Here is a 20297-nt window from a genome sequence, read left to right as displayed (position 1 = left end):
GTAGACGCAGACTGACGGCGTTTGCGGTCCGGGACCATAGAGGGAAGTAGCTAGAGCGTCTTCCCGTCACTCGCCGCCAGGGGTCTTACGGCCCAGTCGGGGAGGATGAAGCGCTGGTCTTCTCCTCACGAGTAGGAAGAACCCAAAGGTTCAAACTCTGGGGGCCGATGGTTGGGTTGGTGTTATAGCAGAGCCGGGATGTAGATGCACGTCAGGCTCCCTCAGGGACCATAGAGCGCAGGAGGAAGACGCAAGTCGTCATGGCACGTAACAGGCGTGGGAGAGCCCAACCTCCGTCTCTGGCGCTAAGAGCGATAATAGAGGTAGAAAACTTGGAGCCGCACGTCATCACAGCCCTTGTCGTCATTTCCGGGCTAACATTGAGCCTGCTTTCTCCTAGATTCCATCTACTTGGTATATAGGCCCTATATTACAGTATTGTGTTGTGTTGTATTGTATTATTATAGGTTCTCCAAGGCACAGAGCGGCGCCGCTCTGCGCCGGTAGAGGATGACGGCCAATGGCGCCTTTCAACCTTTACCTCAGGTTTAGCCTTATGGGTCGCTGTACACTTTTCCTATCTCTATGAGAAGGATAGAGCAGTTGAGAAATTTGTTCCGGTCAGGTGACTAACCACTGAGAGAAATAAGGGTAGAGAGACGCTGCCTGGAGGTGAGGGCGATCGACGTACGGCTTGGAAAGCGTGGCGCTTAGAGCATTTGTCTGCATGTGTTCCCTTAAAAGGGGAAGGCGGGACAGGGCGGTTATATTATGGTGGCGCTCGTATGCTCCAGGACGGCCTTTCCCAACTTGGTGCCCTCCAGATGTGTTGGACTACAATCCCCGTCACCCCCAGCCAGTGTGGTAGTCAGGCGTGTTGGCCGAGGATGATGGGAAGTGTAGTCCAACACATCTGGAGGGCATCAGGTTGGGAGAGGCTGCTCTGGGGCAGGGGGCAACATGTGGTCCTCCGTAATCATTGGCACCATTGGCTGTGCTTACTTGTATCCAGCAACACCTGGAGGACCACAAGTTGCCCGTGCTTGCTGAAGGAGGATAGGCAGGTCCTGGTGGACTTCCTTTCAAACTGGGAAACTAAGGAGGTTTCCTCCTTCCCCCATCCCTTTTAAGGGGTGGAGAAAAGTTTTAGAAATCTGTAGGAGCCTGGTCTTCATAGGCAAATATTTCCTGACTAGTGATCCATATTTGGCCTGTGCATGATTCTCCATCATACTCCCCCCCCCCCCCAAAATGCACTGAAGCTGTTCAGGGATCATCCTTTCAGAAATTGCGCTCCGATTCACAAATATGATTGAAAATGAACATCAGGAGCGATAGCAATTACAGGGAGAAGGAACCATATGGACAGATGTAAACAGCCTGGGACAGCAGCCAGTCACTTTAGGTTTGGACTTTGTGAAGTCCAAACCTAAAATTGAAGTCCAAACTTTCAAAATCTGCCTCAGATTAAAGTGCTGGTCAACCCCGCCCAAGGTGTGGCAATACAAATCTGTGTTGCTGCTGTAGCAAAGCTGTTTAAAGAACAAAACTTTTAGCAGAGAGGTCAGTTAGCCTTTGGAGCTTGCTTCCACTCCCGGCAGCGCCCTTCTGGAAGGTAACATAAACATTAGAAATTCAAAGTGAATGTATCCTGCAAAACATAGTTGTACTACTATTTGACATTTCTGTCATGCCAACGTATTTGGTGGATGTCAAATCTTAGAACTGCCATAGTCTTAGGGATGGTGTATATGTATATTTGGAAACATGACAATATAATAATTTTAGAATAGGAAAAAACTTCCTGCTCTCTCTCAAAAAAGTAGTAGATGAATAGAATGTGAGAGTGAGAGAGAGGGCTTATGCATGTTCACTCAGATGAAAATTCCAATTTGTTTAATGGAGCTTGCACCTAAATAAATTTGCATACATTTGCAACATCAGGATTTTTGTTGTTGTTTCTTTAAATATATAAATGGGATTTAGGGAAAACTGGAGAGAGGCAATTTGCCAGTATTTCATATTTAGATACAGTGAGGCTTATCTTACTTAGCTCACTGTTGGAAGAAGGCTTTCAGATGGTGATAAGCATTTACTGGATACTACAGGGTAGTGGAATAGTCCTGCACAGTAGCCATTATAAGTAGATTTTGTATGCTGTGTTCAAAGCAAGTTGGAAAATCTCCCATTTTCTTTACACAAACAAGGTAAGAGAGTCTCACTTTGTAATCCTCCACATTACTACAGAAATGGAAAGTCAAGCAAAGGGTAGGAATATATCCTGCATACATATCCATAGTTACTTGTACTTTAGCTTTCCAGTGGGAAGGGCTATATATTTATTCTATTTTGCTTAAATTGGTGAGTGTAGGAGGGGCTAATGGGAAGTTGATTAATATACCACCTCCTCTTGATTAAGCAATCATGCAACCAAGACATTTGCAAAGTTTATTAGAGACAGTTTGTAGTTCATTTGTCTGCTTCCTCTGTTGCTGCTCAGGTTTTGCTATGGTATTCAGGAGAAATGCCACTGGGAGCAATTATTTAACACTGGAGTTCTTGCCTCACGCCACCCACAACTATGCCCTTCTCTGACTTTGTCTTGGCCCTCAAAGACAATCCATATTTTGGGGCAGGCTTTGGCCTGGTAGGTATAGGCACGGCTCTGGCCCTGGCCCGTAAGGGGGCCCAGTTTGGCATGGTGGCTTTCAGGCGGCACTGCATGATCACTCTGGAGGTGCCAAGTAAGGACAAAAGCTACCACTGGCTGCTGAGCTGGATCTCCCATCATGCAAAGCACACCCAGCACCTAAGCGTGGAGACGTCTTACCTGCAACATGAGAGTGGCCGCGTCAGTACCAAGTTTGATTTTATCCCCAGCCCTGGGAACCACTTCATTTGGTAAGAGAGGCCATGAAATGTCTTTGGGAAGGGTATTGAGGTGGGAGAAGGAATACAATGCACAGGGACTTTTGTACCAGCTCAGAAATGCTTCTACCGGCCAAAGAAGCAAGACCAACAGAATAGAGACAATGGCTATTTAAAGGCCTATATGAAATGTTTTGTTTTGTACATTGTGTTAGGAGCTCTGTTAAGCTGAAAGGGCGATGTATACTCCTTTTGGGGTACAATCCTATGCATGTTTAGACAGAGAAAAGGCCTACAACTCTTAGCATGCCCCAGCCAGCATGGCTGGCTGGGGCATGCTGGGAGTTGTAGGCCTTTTCTCTGTCTAAACATGCATAGGATTGTGCCCTTAATTAATAAATGATTATGTAAATGTTTTTAAAAAACTTTTCATTATCATGTTAAAATATAACGGGCTGTAGAAAGGTAATTTACAATAGCTACAGTTACAACATATGCAAAGACTGAGTATGGTTACAACAGTAAAACATATGCAGGAGAAATGGCAAATCTGCTTATGAACGTGCATCCAGAATGAATTGCATATTATACAAAAGAACATGTATTGGCCAAGAATATGTATTGGCCATGCTGGCTGGGTGTGATGGGAGTTGCATTCGAATACATCTGGAGGGCACTGGGTTGGGGGAAGGCTGTTATAACTAAATAAATAGAAATTCAGTGCAGGATTTGGTTTAGGTGGCCAGTATTGTGGATTGTATCCAGTGACTGCATGAGCGGGAGGCAGTTTGTACAACCACTTTTTCTTTTCCTCTCCTCCCCCTGCAGCCTCCTTTGCCCCCTGGCAAGTCTCTCCAGAGGATTGGGTAGACCTCTTGAAAAGCGTGGGCTGTGTCATATAAGGATCTGGTGGGGGTGGAGGGTGGAATCACCCAAAATCAGCCAGGGGAACCTTGCACAAGCAGAGTTTCTTAAGCTTGTATACTAGGGGGTGGAGTGGGGGGTAGAGATGAAAGAGCCCTGCTTGAGTTACTATCTGTGACTTGATTGTGTCTAGCCACTATGGAGTGTGAATAAATCCTAGGGCCAGCCTTTGCTTGTCTGCAGATTCCTGTCCATGCACTGGCATGGAGGAGGTTTCTACAAGAGATGTAAGCCTTGAGAAGCTAGCCCAGGTGGCTTAGTAAAGTTCAGGTGGTTGGCCTGTTGCTGAAAGGGGTTTTAGTAGGTTTGGCACTATTTATTTCTTTTATTGTTGTGCTTTTCATTGAGCTTTTAATCTATTTGTTTTTAGGATGGTTTTAATTGTGTTTTTCTTTTAATCTTGGTTTTATTGTTGTTAGCCACCTTGAGTGCCATTTTTTGCTGGAAAGGTGAGATAGAAATCACATAAATAAATTGCATCTGAGCTTGTCCAGTTGCCTCCCCCCCTTCCTGCTCAGTTCCTCCCTGTTCTGCTTCCCAGGTATCAAAGGAAGTGGATCCGCATAGAACGGAACCGGGAGAAACAAATGATTGACCTGCACACAGGCACTCCCTGGGAATCCGTCACCTTCACAGCCATCGGCAGCAAGCGAGATATTTTCTTCAACATCCTGCAGGAAGGTACAATAGCACCTACTGGTTGTAGTATCGCTCAGGGTGAAATCAAAAACCCAGAAGCCTTGGGCACTTGTGTCCAAATGGTCAGACCCTCTTCAGTACCATTCTTCTGCTTTTTGTAGTTTCTTAATGGACAGATTTTCCCTCTTTCGCTGATTCTCCTTTCCATCTGTGTCCCAATATGCAGAGTAACTTGTTTTTCACCACCTTGCTCCTTTCTCTCCAGCCAGGGAATTGGCTCTGAGGCAGCAAGAAGGAAAGACAGTCATGTACACAGCCATGGGTGCTGAATGGCGGCCGTTTGGTTTCCCACGACGCCGGCGCCCACTCACATCCGTGGTGCTTGAGAAAGGAGTGTCGGAGAGGATTGTGCAGGATGTGAAAGAGTTCATCGGTAACCCCAAGTGGTACATTGACCGAGGTGAGTGCATTTTTCAGGAGGTGATGGTCAGATGCCCTTCCGCCTCAAGCCTTCCTTTCTGGACCAAGGGCATATGTAGTACCAAGTCTGGAGCCAGCATATCGCAGTCATCAGCACAGAAACACTGCTCTTGCTTTTCAGTCCCAATGCCCAGTCCCATCTAAGGGCATCCCTGCATCTTTGTCAGTGACTTATTCCTGATTTGGCTCCCAATAACCCCCATGATGCTCTTTAGTTCTTACCTGTGCTTTGTGGCAGTGCCGACCCTGGTCAAATCTCATTGCTGGCTCTGTGTAGCCCCTCCAGTCCCAATCACTGGGAATTATCCCATATCTGACCTCTTTTAGTTTCCCACCATAGAGGGTGCCCTGGCTTGCCTCTTCACAACCAATTACTGGTAGATGTCAGCATTCACTAAATGTCTTGTGTTTATTTACCGCAACATTCTATAGCATCTCTTTGCCGAGCTATTTAAAATTGTATTCTTATCCATTAAAGATGTCCCTAAGCCTTAAAACCTTTAGAAGAGGATGGCAGGGAAGGGGATGCTATTCCATTAAGATTCTGTGCCCTTGTCCATTTCTTCCATGACATCTGGAACTGGCCATTATGAGAGACTGGGCTCTGGCCTACAACTCCCATCAGTCCCAGACAGCATGGTCAATGAGCAGTGCAGATGGGAGTTGTAGTCCAAGACACCTGGAGGGCACCAGATTGGGGAAAGCGGTACTAAAGGAATTCATATCTGGTTCTAGGATGCAATGATGGTAGCTCAGATACTATAGGAAGCTGGGGCAGGCTGAATGCGCTGCTTCTAATTAGTCCCTTTGTCCATAGGCATCCCCTATCGGAGAGGATACCTCCTCTATGGGCCCCCAGGCTGTGGCAAGAGCAGTTTCATGTGAGTAACTTCAACTTCTCCCAAGAAATCTCTTCCCAAAACACCCTCCCATACCCGAGTTTGCATTTACAGGTGCTTGGGATGTGTAGGGATGGGGCATGGGATATCATTCAGTTTGCATTTCGATAAGAACTTCCCAAATTCACACTTCCTGAATCAATATGTGAGCCAGAACACAGTTATCTTTCGGTATTCGCAGTGTTCAAAAACTGAAATTGACAGATTCCTCCTTTGGTACTAGTGTGTAACTGGGAGAATAGCAGCCTTTTGCTGAGGTGTATGCATTTTGATAGGCTTAAAAGCAGTGCATTTTTCGCTTCCATCAGGGAGCAAAATACTGAGGGCTAGCTGATCCAGAATCCCCGCTCCCCATCCATGCTCATTATGGCTGAATTGTTCATGCGTCTCAGACAGCTGAATGCATTCTCACCCAAGGTGCCTTTCCTTTGATACAGAGTCATGTAGAAATGTAGAGCTGGAAACAGAATGAAAGAGCATTTGGTTTAATCTATTGCACTGAGGTAGAAGTTGCAACATTTAAATACTCCTAATGGAGTACCCTGTATAATCAAGACTGCCTTGTCCCTGACGTTGGTGATAGAAGCTAGCAATCGATAGCATGTCAGAGAGAATGTAATGCAGAGTTCAGTCATATCAAGAAAGCACAAACTGCAAATAATGGCCTTTTAGAACAATGGGATGGATTTCTTTAATACTGGGGACAAAAGAATAATTATAGGAATATAAGTAAAGACGTTTTTGAGGTAGTATAAAATTGAACAATGGCTGAATAAAAATACAGTGACATTGTACAATGTATGCTTCAGAATGAACAGAGGATTATACTTAATTTGAATTCGTTGGTATTTCATTTTGCCCTTCTGGAAAAATGAATGATTTTTGTTATGTTTGGGTTTTTTGATAAATTTTTTTGTAAATAAAGAAATAAATGAAAAGAAGGCACACATAATGGAGGTTACAGGGAAAGAGTTGGGGGGTGTTAACCCTCTTGGAACCACTAGGCCATATGACCCTAAATAAAGTGAATAGTTAGCTCTGAAAACTCTTGCAACAATAAAGTCTTTAAAGTATAACAGGACTTTGCTTTTTAGGCTCTGAGTGACACTAACTTGCTATCCCAAACCACCTTGCCCAGTAATGGTTGAGGGCTAAGCTCGATGTGATGGTGGCAGTTCCACGCATTTAAACACAGAACTGCCCCGTTCACATGGATCCAGGGTGCGGGTCTTGTCTTAACATTAAAAGGGGAATGCAGGTGATGGGTGCTGAACTGTCCTCGCAGTCCCTCTACCCAAGTTCTTTTCATCCAGCTGAGATCACTTCTTGTATCTGAATCCAGCTGAGGAGGAAAGGACGAGAAGCTGCATGCAGAGGTGAGCTTCAGGTGGGGGGAGGGTTCTGTACTCTTCCCCTCACATTGGTTTCGCTATTAAAATCAGATGCACGTCCCCCTTTTCCTACCCAGCTGGGATAGTTGCATGGAACTTCCACCATCACATCTAATTTGGAACTCTTTCTCCTGTGGCTGCCACCCTCCCCACAGCCCTCTCTCTTTCCCCTTCCCTAACTTGTCAACTCTCATTCTTTCTGCCATTGCCTTCTGTCCCTTTCGTGTGCTTCTTGCTTGATCCTTTGTCTTTCCCGGCTTGGCATCAAAACTGAAGTGACAGCACACTGTGTTCCTCTCAGCAGTGTCCATGAGGGTGCTGAGGGACTAGAAGCTGAATGTGGATGTGTTTCGTGGGCCTCCCTCCCTGGGCAGCCTGGGTAGTTCCATGTTATCCAGAACCGGAAGAACACCCCCTCCTGCTCAGCCTGGCTCTCTTCACACAAGGGATTTCCCTCCTGGTGGAAACATGGTTCTCTTGTCTATCACAGCACAGCTCTGGCTGGGGAATTGCAATACAGCATCTGTCTCCTGAGCCTGAGTGACCGCAGCCTCTCAGACGATCGCCTCAACCACCTGCTGAGCGTAGCACCTCAACAGAGCATCATCCTACTGGAAGATGTGGATGCCGCCTTTGTCAGTCGGGACCTTGCTGCTGAAAGTGAGTGAGAGGCGAATGGCGCCTTCCTGCTCTGCAGTTCCAGGCTGCCCTTTTCTGCCACCTCAATGTGAGCCTGGCCTTAAGTCTTCATCAAACCCAGCACTCTGTGGAGAGATGCAGACAAGGATGCAGACAAGCTGGAGAGGGTTCAGAGGAGGGCAACGAAGATGATCAGGGGACTGGAAACAAAGCCCTATGAGGAGAGACTGAAAGAACTGAGCATGTTTGGCCTTGAGAAGAGAAGACCAAGGGGAGATATGATAGAGCTCTTCAAGTACTTGAAAGGTTGTCACAGAGAGGAAGGCCAGGATCTCTTCTTGATCATCCCAGAGTGCAGGACACGGAATCATGGGCTCAAGTGACATGAAGCCAGATTCCGGCTGAATATCAGGAAAAACTTCCTGACTGTTAGAGCAATATGACCATGGAACCAATTACCTAGGGAGGTAGTGGGCTCTCCCACACTGGAGGCATTCAAGATGAGGCTGGACAGCCATCTGTCGGGGATGCTCTGACTTGGATTCCTGCATTGAGCAGGGGGTTGGACTCGACAGTCTTGTAGGCCCCTTCCAACCATACTATCCTATGATTCTATGATTCTGTATCCATAGGAGATGCTGCTCCAGAGCAACATTTTTCCTAGCTCAGAGGTGGGCCTGAAGCTTAATTTCATGTGGCCTAATTTCCAAAGCCCTCTGTGAGTGTTCAGATCTCTGGCAAGAGTGAACTATCCCAGGGAGGGAGAGAAGGGGGTGGCAGAAAGAAAGGGGGGTAGAAAAGGGGGTGACATGTGGCCCCCCAAGAGAATACCCCCAAGAGAATGTAGTCCTTGGAAGAAGAAAAACCTACCCAACCCTCCTCTAGCTAGACACTCCCTCTCAGTGTAAGGGGATGGTAACACTGGAACTTGAATAGGAGTTTCCAAACAGAGAAAGTACCTCTGCTCGGGCCATGATGATTGGCCAATCACAGGTTAAAATACTGGGCTGTGGCACCTGTTCCAAACCCATACATTAGTAGAAATGTGAATGAAACCAGGAGGAGCTTTTGGATCAGCTTCTTCCTTTTGCATAATGGAAGAGATGTCCCAGCTGAAATCCTGGAGCACTTTTTTCTTCTAGTGTGTGTTTGAGGAGCATAGGTGATATCTTTCTGCTTTACACTGATTTTCCTGCTTCTGCCACCAGGGGGCATAATCTTCTGTGACCATTCATGATCCACATTCTGTCTTTTACCCATTTTGACAGCATTGTGTCTGGGCAGTTTCCTGCAGGACATTGTACATCAGGCAGAGAGCATAAAGCGGATGCTAATACTAGGACTTGAGCTAGCTGCAGTTGGATCCTACCCCTCTTCCCCGGAAGGCTCTAAACCTAGCTAGGGTTTGGGCAGTCAGCACGTCTGTACTTAACACTGTTAGTTCTCTACTTGCCTACTCCTGAGCTGTCTCTGCCTTGCTGTGTTTCCCTTCAGACCCCAATGCATACCAAGGCATGGGACGCTTGACCTTCAGTGGCCTTCTCAACGCACTAGATGGCGTTGCTTCCGCTGAAGCCAGGATAGTATTTATGACCACCAACCATGTGGACAGGTAAGAACGGTAGCACAGAAAATGAGGCAGGCAGTGTTTGTTGTCTTTTCAAAGCAAAACATTGCTTACAGCTAATTGTATGGCCCAACTAAGATGGTTGCTGTTATGCTGGAATGGGGTAGCTGGTTGGGATTCTGTGCTCCTCCAGCAGCTAAATCAAAATAACAGAAGAAGAGAAGAAGAGGAGGAGGAGGAGACAAAGAGGAAGAGGAGGAGAAGGAGAAGAAAAAGGAGAAAAGGGGCAACAGAGCAACAACTGTCAATTCCATAGGATTCCTTCAGCACCTTCCCAACACACTGTCACTCCCAATGAAGCTTCACATTAGCTGTGCATTGAAGGCATTCGTAAATGAGCAGTGACAACAATAGTGCCAAGAGGACATTGCTCAACCCATTCCCACACACTCTCCCACAAACAGTGCACAAAGTTCATAGTGCCTCCTCTAGCAAAACGTAACACCGTAACGCAGTGGTTAGGAGAAGCCGTGAGCTCCAGGGCTCTCTGGAGACAAGTGTCTGATGCCCTTGACAGCCCAAAGGCAGTTGGCAGCAGGACAGTCGTTTTGCCAGGGAAACAGGCAGGGCCATGCAGAGAATGAAAGGGTACTATTCCAGTTGCAAGTCAGCCTGCTCCATAGCCCAATGGCTGGGAAGAAGCCTGTATGGAGAACCCATAGGTGACAGGGCCCCTCAATATAAAGGATACAGTTACCTCTGTGGGACCAAGGATTTCACACATGGAATGCTAAGAAAGCTGCATTCAGCATGTCTGTATTGGTGTTCGTCTGGGGGGGAACAAGCTTTTTGAGAGAAGGAAGGGAGCCACTCAGACAAAGATGAGTGGAAGCTACAAAAGCAAGTTCACAGAAGGCAACCCTATGAGCTTCCTGATCGCTCAGTGCAAAAGGACGCTGCAATGAGAAGCCAAAGAGAGCATTTGAGTCCCCCATGGCAAGTAAATGTGCAGTCCTTACAAGGCAAAGCCTATCTTTTGGGGTCCAGCTGGTACCAATATGAAATATAAAAGGCAGCAGGAATAGAACCCACACCTCCTGCTCCATAAGGCTCTAACTATCACATAGCCACAGGAGCAGACTGAAGAGAAGGTAATGATGGGGCTAATGAAGAGAAGGTAATAATGTGTCAGGGGGTGGTTAACTTGTCAAGGAAGCAGCACAGGTGTGTGGAGAAGGAGGAGCAACATGGGTGAGTGGAGCATGGTATGCGTGCAGTTATTTCCAAGCCTACTTTAGGTCCTACATTCCTTAGAGCAGGGGTGGGCAAATTGTGGTCTTCCAGATGTTTTAGACGACAACTCCCATAATCCCTCACCATTGACTTTGCTGGCTAGGGCTATTAGAAGCTGCAGGACAAAATATCTGGAGGGTTCAAGTTGCTCTCCCTAGCCTTAGAAATATTTCTGCCTCACTGTGTGTTTACCTTTTGATTTGGGTTGGTGTTGTATGGCTGCAGTTAAACAAATAGCGGTTCCATTTTAATTCACTCTGGTTCATTCTACTTAGTTTGTAATATTACATTGTTACCCACTTTGAACCTCCAAGTTAAGGGGAAAGATGTAAGCTCAAATATACGAAAGGGGAGAGAAGATTTCCTAGCCCTGTTCCTCCTTGGGGTTTTTGGGAGAGCAGTATGGTGTGATAGGTGCCCTGTGCACAGAGGGGAACTACATTTGCCAGCTGAGCATTTACCCGGTGACCTCATTTGTCTTCCTCTCATTCCCTGCAGGCTGGATCCAGCCCTGGTTCGCCCTGGTCGGGTAGATCTGAAGCAGTATGTGGGACACTGCTCACAGTGGCAGCTTGGACGCATGTTCCAGAGGTTCTATCCAGACCAGCCAGCAGCGGTGGCTGAGCAGTTTGCTAAACAAGCCCTGTCTGTCTCTGATCAGATCAGTGCTGCACAAGTGCAAGGCCATTTCATGCTGTTCAAGGCAGATCCAGACGGGGCCATTAAGAATGTGCAGACCCTAGGATCCTGACACTGAAACAAGCACTGGGAAAACTTTACCTGTGGAGTTCTTGGGAGAGGGGTGTGGGGGAATTGTGGCGTGGGCTATTCACAGGGGTCATGCTAACTGTGAGGATGCTGCTATCTATATATCTACCTCAGTGAGGTTGGTTTTTTGTAAAATAAAAACAAGTAAACCAAAGTGACTCCTCCCACACACCTCTTAAAGAGAAGGAAGGACATGAAGTTCAGACTGAGGGGCTTCTCCCCGACTGGCTATTCAGAGCAGCCGATTTTGTGGGTGTGTGCAGCTCCACAGGTGGACCTGTGTCACAGTAGCCCCTATTGCAGGGAACCTCAGGCCCAGGGGCCAAATCTGGCCCTCCCGGGGTCCCAATCCAGCCTTCTGCCATGCCCCCTCCCCTTTCCCCTATCCACCAATTGTTTGGTGGTTTCTTGGCTGTTGTGCACTTTCCTCCCCATTCTAAAAGGTTGAAATGCCTCTCCTAGGGCTGAGTTACTGGCAGTAAGTGCTTTAAACTACAGTATGCTGGTATTTTTGGCTGCGCTCCTTTTGCCTTTGGTGCCACCCACCCGCAAGACCTTCTCTGAAATTGAATTTGGTCCTCGGGCTGAAAAAGGTTTCCCACCCCTGAGCTATTGTAACACAGACACATCTGGAAAGGTGCACAGTCCCCCCAAATGGGCTGCCCTGGGTCATATCATCCCATTTCAAAGCAAGCCAATGCATGCAAGGCAGCTTTGTGAGGTCTGTCTCTTGTTATAAACTCCTAGATACCCTTGGGCATGACCAATGGCAGATTTCACACCAAAGGAAAATCCTTGTTCTGTTGCTGCTACAACCAGCCAATGTCAGAGAATGGGGGTGCGGTTACAGTGGTATGAATAGCTAAACGTGTAACAGAGAAGTAGATGCTTGATGGTTACTGCAAGGAGATGGACTGATTTAATGATGCCCCCTATCAGATGGAGTCTACCTGCCAGTCTTAGAAGGTGAGGTTTTTATATCCGGGAAGCCTGTCCCTGTTGAATGTCTTTCTCTCACTCAGTTGTTGGGAACCCTGCCAGAGAGAAATGTATGGACACACTCAGAAAACAGTGGATTGCTTTGCTCTGGCTTATTCACACAATGCTGGAGCTGGTGATTAGTTTTGAGTTCCTTATTTGTATAAAAGTTCAAAATAGAACCCAGTTAATAAATGTGATAAGGATCTAAAATGTATATGGTGCTGCACCCCAAAATAAGCTTTAGTCTATCCCATATCCTATATCTCCATGACTGGGGGACTGTCCTCTTCAAGGTAAACGATTTTCTTGGATCAATCCTGTTTTTGTGCAATGTTCATTAATGCGTGATTGCTCCAATGACAATTACAAATAAGGAACTGGAAGTATGAACCCAACAAGAAGCTTTGCACCACCGCAGCACCCACACATTCAGGAATGTCCTCTACAAGATGGCATTGAACTATGTACAGTCCAGTGCTTCGTTTGGTTGCAAGACACTGTCAAGCATGATGAAACAATGACAACAATACCCAAAGGATGGAGAAAAGAATACAGAACGGAAGATGTGCACCCCACAATAAGCTTGGGCCACTCCAGATCACACACCCAGACATCTAGCAGGATGTCCTCTACCAGAAGGCATTGAATCGCATCTTGCCCAGAGTTTTGTTTGGGTGCAAAACGCTGTCATGGGTGCATGCTCAAGCCAATAATAATAGCCAAAATATGTAGAAAAGAATAAGGGACTGGGTGTGTGCAGTCCACAATAAGCTTTGGGCTGCCCCATGTCATACACTCATACATCCCGGAAAGTGTTCCCAATGACATGGCATTGAATTGTGTCTCACCCAAAGCTTTCTTGGGACAAAAGATATTGTCAAGCATGTGCAATTATGCACACATGGACCTTCCCATGTTCACCAGCGCTTTGAGATCATGGGATGGTTAACTGTTCAGGAATAATTTAGGAAGGCAATTAAACCAAAGGATTTGCTAGCTCTTTAGGCTCTTGGATGTTAGAACCAGGAATGCACCTCCTTTTGTGCCTTGCACTGGACAGTGTTAGTTGGTAATTGTCTTTTCCTTAGAAGACAATTGCTTTAGTATGTTTTCATAACTTCATTCTCCTGATCTGGGCTAGGCATGGGGAACTTGACAGTAAAGCCCAACCAAAGGGGAGAAGCTAAACTCCTATGTTGGTGAATTGTTGCCCATGAGCAATGATTTTCATGAAGTTGAACAACCTGTTGTGATGGGTGAAGAAGGGTGATTCTATTGCTAGGAAGTCATAAGTCTTAGAAGGCCTAGGTGACTTCCATGTGACCTGAGACAGGTCGTTGAACCTCTTTAGACTCCATTTCCCCCCTAACCTTGTATGTGAAAATGCCTTGGCCTGATATGTGTGCCAAGATTCAACTTAATGTAGGTTGTACAAATAAAGCATCACAATTGCAGGGTATAGAACTGCCCCCACTTTTGCATCCAGATGTACAAGTGACCCCTTTCCAGACCTTTCTGGTAATGAAGGTGTCTTGGGACGATATATGCTCCAAAGAGTGGTTTGATAAGTGATGTGGGAATACCTTAAACATTTGGGGGTATAGGTCATGCCCTCATATTTTTGTGAAAAATTCAGAAATACTTCTATATCCAGATATTAATCATGATGTAATCATGATTTATTGAGCTGGGTTTCCATGACACATTTTCTGCAAGAGGGTAAAGAGGGACTTTGATTTCTGAAGGATATGTTTTGTTAACATACATTCTAAGGCACAGACTCTGACTTCATAGAATCATAGAATGGTAGGGTTGGAAGGGTCCTATAAGACCATCGAGTCCAACCCCCTGCTCAGTGCAGGAATCCAGGTCAGAGCATCCCTGACAGATGGCTGTCCAGCCTCATCTTGAATGCCTCCAGTGTGGGAGAGCCCACCACCTCCTGAGGGAATTGGTTCCATTGTCATATTGCTCTAACAGGAAGTTTTCCCTGATGTTCAGCCGGAAACTGGCTTTCTGCAACTTGAGCCCATCATTCCATGTCCTGCACTCTGGGATGATCGAGAAGAGATCCTGGCCTTCCTCTCTGTGACAACCTTCCAAGTACTTGAAGTGCGTTATCTTCAAATGTTCATCTTCATGAGAGCATGCAGGGTGATATTCCTGTTCAGTCTGTAGTGTTTGATCTAGGATAGCTCACTCACATGTCACCACTTGATGCTGAAGACATCAAGCAATGAGCAAGGGAGTAAGAGTGTGTGTGTGAGAGTGAGTGAGAGAGAAAGAATGCTCAAGAGCAAACTAGCACAGCTAGCTAACTCTGGCAGCTGAATCAACAGAGCATTCTCTGTGAAGGAGACCATTAACCACCTTAAATAGCACTGCTGGTTAACATTGTGTAGATGCAATAGTGGCAGCGAAGTAAGATTCCTTTGCTGCCATTGCTGCCGTAAATTCGTAAATGGTCTCTCATCTCCCTTCACAATGAGTTTTCTGCCATCTGCATTCTAGGCATCAACCCCACCTTTTCATTGTATTTCCAGCATCTCAGAATACCAGGGAGCCAACGTGGCTCTATATTTTGGCCAAGGATATTTGGCAGCAATTGTTACGTCCTAGGGCTGAGCCCTGCTTCAAATTATGTCTCAAAATATAGGCCTATAGAGCTTCATAGCTGAGTGGGGATTTGAATCTGGGTCTTCCTGGTCCTAGTCTGACAGTCTGCACTGTGAGGCTACACTGCACTGGCTGTGAGTTCACTTTGACCTCCATGTTGGAAGCAGAGTACAAGAGTGATGAATACGCTGGTACTCATCTTTCTTCCCAGGAATAGGAAAACGTCTCTATTATATGTGAACAACCTCCCACAACCTGGTGCCCTCCAGATTTGTTGGACTTGAAACTCCCATAAACCCCAGCTAAGCAGGACCATGCTTGACTGGGGATGGTGAGAATTGTTCTACAAGAAACAAATAGCACCTCCGGTTAAGTGCATCACTCCTAATCCATTGCCATTAGGAGTGATGTGCTGGTGATTCCACCCAAGGTATGGCACAGCTGTGCCAATGAAGGACAGTTATGCTGTTAGATACTCCGTTCTCCATTTGCAGCATCCAAGGGGCCTTTCTAACCCAGAGGAACCATCAAAAGACTGGTAGAAATCTGGGCTCAGCAGCTATTTCCTAGCAAGGTTCTGCTTATGACAAGGTTTTCCTTGTCATAAACAGCGCCTGCAGCTACAGCCTATATATTTGCTGCCGCAATGGATGGGGTTTTATGCTACATATCTACATCCCCACATACATTCACATGAGTACTGTGTTTATCTGCCATAAATGCTCTTGGTTTTTTATTTAGGCAGTTTTAAAAACATTTGCCACTACATGAGCAAGACACAAGCCTAGCCTTAGCTCTCTGTCATGCCATTGCAAATTGCTGCCAGCCTTCACTAATTGGTATAAGAGCACTCTGCTTGTTCGCACTGGCCACACTCCGTCTTTCTCTCAGAGGCAGGCGCTTGAACATCACATCGTAAGTGACCAGGTAGCCATCGTTATACATGTAAATCTTGTGATCGTTGGGGTTGTAGCTCACGCTTTGTGGTGTATCTGCAAGTTTATCCATGAAGATGTCCGTAGTGCCTTCTCTGCCCGTATTGGTGTCATATGTGTAGAATATCTTCTCTTTGTGTGCACTCACGCGCTTGAGGGCGTATAACACCCCACAGATCATGAAGGTGTTGGTTGCATTAGGCTTGTGGAGTGAGGTCTGCCATTTCTGGGTTATGTTCAGGTTATTAGGATCTAGCTTCCCAATGATTATTTTCCCCTTGCTACTTTCTGTGGAATAAATGACCCACAGACCCTTCTCATCCCCAGCGAAATCAAAGTCCTGCCAATTCACGCCACTATAGGAGAACCAGTTGTTGAAAGCAGCGCCATCCACTGTTACGCGCTGGAGCTTATGGGTTGCAACTTCCAGCTTGCACAGGTTCCTGGTGTTGTAGCAGTTGTAATAGAAGCTGCCATTGTATAAGATTGGCCCACTTCCCTGGCCACTGTTGATGTAGTTCCAGGTGAGCCCAATATATTGGGAAAGGCTTTTCTCTACTTGGTTTTTGTACAATAGTAGGTCAGAATGTGTGTTGTAGAGGCGGTAGGTCTCCATTAAACGTTCATCGGTGTTGAGTGGAGCAACCCAGTACATGTCTGGATTCTGGTTCCCAACAGCAAAGTCCTTCCCCCAAGCTCCATATCTGTAGCTGAAACCTCGCCAGTTGAGCTTCACTATAAATGGCTTGCTAATATTAACGAATACTTTGTTTTTGCATTTACCTGTCATGGAATAAAAAAAGGGAAATTACTCTTCTGCTGCCATTGATGGCTTCTCTTGATGAGATTTTGTTTTGTGTATTTGTTTGTTTCATGTAGCTATGCTAGGCATTCTGCTACTTTTAGAAGCCCTGCCAGATAAGTAAAGATTGACCCCATTTCTTTTAGGAAAGGGTTCAGATCCGCAAACGTATGGATGGACCAACCTGGACTCCAATATCCCTGCCATGTTTTTTCCTGTATAATGTTTCAAATTACTCCTCTGTCTGTACTATCATTGACCTGCTATTCATCAGATGTTTCCCTTCCAAAGGTCTACCATTATTCAGGGCCAATGTCAAGGGTAGGCATGGTCGGGCACCTGCCAAGGGCCCACATTCCAGCAGGGACCCACTGACAAGAGCCCCCTGGACTTGCTCCTCCTCTTCACCACTGCAACCTGCTTGTCCACCCACCTCTCTGTCTGACTCAGATAGTGGTGGTGGTGGTGGTGGTGGTGAGGAGGAGGAGCAGTAGATGCCACTGCCTACTTGCTCCCTGGATCGCTGCCTGTCAAGCAAGGAAGTGGTAGCAATGATGAGAAAGAAGATAAGGAGCAAGAGCAGCTGGTTACAATGATGGTGAGAAGGTCGCTGAGGGTGACTTGTTGAAGGGCGCTCAAAAACCTGCAGCCAGTACTGCTGTGATTACAAAATTCTTTCAGGACATATCGAAAAGCCAAAAGGGGAACAGATTCTCAGAGGTGCCAAAGTGTAATTTGTTTAATTTCATCTCAGCTTGTTTCAGTGATTAATTACCCTGCTGTATTGCAGGTGGAAGGGGCGAGTGTCAAATGGTGGGGGCAGAGAGCTTTTCAAGTCTGCTGAGCTGTGTTGGGTCAACAGCTCAGAGGATGAGGTGTAAGAGAACCACTCCTCCTCCTTTTATACCAGCACTAGAACCTGTTTAACTGTATAATTGCTATCGTCTCCAGATTGCCCCTGAAGAAGGAGCCACAGTCTCCAAAATGCATTGGGCTTAAAAGAAACAAATTAAACTCTGGCACCCCTGAGAATTTGTTCTCTTTTTGCTTTTCATTCATCCCGGGTGTCTCCCTTCTGGTTTTTGTACTGATCACCATCGGTACAGACTGGGAACTGGTCCAGCGAGAAAGAGGTCAAGACTTAGGTGATCATAAAAACTCAATTGGGTCAGATGCCCTTATATTTATACACTGAGGATTACAGTAATATCTGCCACTGATGAGAAGAAACTGGGTTACGTTTGTGAGGTGCCTGGACATCAGTGGAATGGAACTTGCAGACAAATCTGGAGAGCCTCAGTTCCAGCCCACACGAGCAAGACCCCCGGGCTACTCACCATATTCAGGAGCCATGAGGCCAGCTGATGGCAGTCCAAAGTTGGGGTTGCCAGCAGCTTCTTCACAATCAGCCAGTTGTTTCCGGAGTATGGCTATTTCCCTATTTGTAGCCAACACACTGTTCGTGTCAAAGATTTCTAGCTGCCACACCGTACTGGAGATGTTGTTGACCTGAATGAAACATATGGGCAGGTGTCTGATAAAACAACCCCCGCCCCCAGCAGCTCTCTCTATAGAGTCTATAGATATTGTTGTAAGATTGAGCTTGGGCAAAAGAGGCTGATTAACGGAGCCAGGGTTACTCCTTCAGGTTCCCTGGCAAAGCTGCCAAGTCTCTTTCCTTAGGGAGATTGGCTGATTGCTCTCCGTAGCTGGATCTTCCTCAAGTCTTCTGAATAGCTAGGAAATACCTGGAGGAGGGCATGCCTCACTCACCCCACCCCCGCACTGAAGGATGCTTTAGGGTGCTTCCAGGTGGGGGGCTCCTAGTGCTATTAATTAGAAGGCATTGTGCAGCTATTTTGACTTTTTCTCCTCAATTGATTTTCTGTGATAAGGAAAAGGATGGAAGAAGTGGTGAGAAAATACAGGAGGTTACAAACAGAAAATGTTGTCATCTAGACCCCGGGGAAAATCCTATAAATGAGGCAGGATGATGGTGCAATAAAAGCCTTGTCTGGAAGCACCCTTGATTTAGAGGGCTGTATGTCAAAGCAGACAATAGAGATGGCAGTTTTCAAGTGGGACATAGAGGAAGGAACACAGAGAGCCAAGCTTGGGGCTCTGTAAGTATCTGAATTGATATTTGTAAATAAAGTCAAATATCACAAAATGCTCCTGCGATCTCCTTCCAAAGAAAATCAGACATGGGGTAAATGCTACACCACTGAGAAACAGGGCGAGCATAACAATATACTAGTAAATTCTGTTTGGATTCCTTAGACTTAGACAGACATTCCTGGCTACTCCTAGAAACCATACCAGGCCTTATTCAAGCAAGTGACGGGGCAACACATTTGCTTGCTCTGTGCTAGAGTGCTTGCCTTCTACTATGGGATGAACAGTATGTCTTGAATTTTGTTAAGAGTACAAATCTGCCATTTTCACTTTGCTAATGACAGGTGCTTCCAGACAAGGCTTTTATCATGCCATCACCCTGCCTGATTCATGGAATTTTTCAGGGGGTCCAGATAACATAGTCTTCCACTCATAACCCTCCTGTTTTCTCACCAGTACTTTCATCTTTTTTCTTACCACAGAAAATGCGTTAAGGAGAAAAAATGGCATAGCTGCATGATGCTATCTAATTGGTAACAGTTAAGAGTCCTCCATCTAGTAGCATTGCCATACTGTAGCAGCGGAATGGTACAGCACTATGCGGTGGGTCCCAGGTTCTAGGCCCGGTGTAAGCTCTTTTGCTGCCTGAAGAAGAACCCACACTGCGCAACTCTCCCTGTCACTCCCCAGCCTGGGGAGCCCACCATCTTCCCTTTGCTGCCACACGGGGCTCTCGGGAGATCTTGGTGGCTCCCGGCTCTTGCAAGATCTCAGCACATTGCGGAGACATCTCAAGGTGTCAGCCATGTGCCAAGATCTCACGAGAGCCCCAGAGCCCTGCAACAACAGAGGGTTGGCGGCTGCTCCAAACGGCCCCGCTGGCTACTTTCTTGCTGTGGCAAATGCTACAGCAGGAAACTGGCTGGTGGGGCTCTCTAGAGCACCCAAGGGAGGTGGCGGTGGGGTCTCTGGGGTGGGAGTGGGGGAGCAGTGCAATTTGTTGCTCTTCTAGCTCCACAGCCTCATGTGGTCACCTCACCCTGCTTCACGGGTGGGCTGGCCCTGCCAGGTTCAATCCCCAGGATCTCTCCTTAAAGGAACTCTTATCACATGGCTTGAAAATGCCTCCACCTGTGATCCTGGAAAAGTGCTGCCGATCAGCACTAATAATACCCTAAGAATGTTGATATCCCTGTCAGCAAGTCAGTCAGCGAGTCCCAAGTTAAACTACAGGATTCGCTACCGCAGGACATAGTGATGGCCACCAATTTGGATGGTTTTAAAAGGGGGTTAATCAACTTCCTGGAGTAGAAGGCTATCAAGGGCTACCAGTCCTGATGGCTATATGCTACCTCCAGTATCAGAGGCAGAATGCCCATG

At 46.5% G+C, this 20297-nt stretch overlaps 2 protein-coding genes across 5 annotated transcripts in view; one reads left to right on the top strand and one right to left on the bottom strand.

Moving 5' to 3' along the window:
• The first annotated feature begins 23 nt into the window (after positions 1–23).
• BCS1L (BCS1 ubiquinol-cytochrome c reductase complex chaperone) lies at positions 24–12764 on the top strand. Of its 3 annotated transcripts, none has more exons than XM_084806015.1 (8): positions 24–414; positions 2501–2901; positions 4334–4473; positions 4697–4891; positions 5729–5792; positions 7692–7861; positions 9335–9452; positions 11199–12764. In XM_084806015.1, the coding sequence occupies exons 2-8, from the start codon at positions 2582–2584 to the stop codon at positions 11449–11451; spliced, it is 1260 nt and encodes a 419-aa protein (XP_084662141.1). In that variant the 5' UTR covers positions 24–414; positions 2501–2581; the 3' UTR covers positions 11452–12764. The 3 variants fall into 3 exon arrangements, with proteins under 3 accessions (XP_084662141.1, XP_084662124.1, XP_084662131.1); XM_084805998.1 differs by lacking the exon at positions 24–414 and adding an exon at positions 628–672; XM_084806005.1 differs by lacking the exon at positions 24–414 and adding an exon at positions 628–687.
• A 1341-nt stretch (positions 12765–14105) lies between these two features.
• Positions 14106–20297, bottom strand: part of LOC146358229 (olfactomedin-4-like) — a 41907-nt gene continuing 35715 nt past the window's right edge. For both annotated transcript variants that reach the window (XM_084805977.1, XM_084805986.1), the window contains exons 4-5: positions 18140–18311; positions 14106–16783 (exon numbers count right to left, since the gene is read on the bottom strand). In XM_084805977.1, coding sequence (XP_084662103.1) covers positions 15867–16783; positions 18140–18311 — 1089 coding nt within the window. In that variant the 3' untranslated portion in view covers positions 14106–15866. The remainder of the gene's footprint in view (positions 16784–18139; positions 18312–20297) is intronic.

This window comes from Heloderma suspectum, chromosome 1 (genome assembly GCF_057233095.1).
Source record: "Heloderma suspectum isolate Gila_16-S chromosome 1, 16-S_ref, whole genome shotgun sequence".
NCBI lineage: Eukaryota > Metazoa > Chordata > Lepidosauria > Squamata > Helodermatidae > Heloderma > Heloderma suspectum.
The sequence above is the reverse complement of the archived record's forward strand: the minus strand, read 5'-3'. Positions and strand labels throughout refer to the sequence as shown.

Coding starts and splice junctions, on each gene's coding strand:
- BCS1L (XM_084806015.1), top strand. CDS start 2,582: ATGCCCTTCTCTGACTTTGTCTTGGCCCTCAAAGACAATCCATATTTT. Junction 7,862..9,334: donor TCGGGACCTTGCTGCTGAAA/GTGAGTGAGAGG, acceptor GTTTCCCTTCAG/ACCCCAATGCATACCAAGGC. Junction 9,453..11,198: donor ACCACCAACCATGTGGACAG/GTAAGAACGGTA, acceptor CATTCCCTGCAG/GCTGGATCCAGCCCTGGTTC.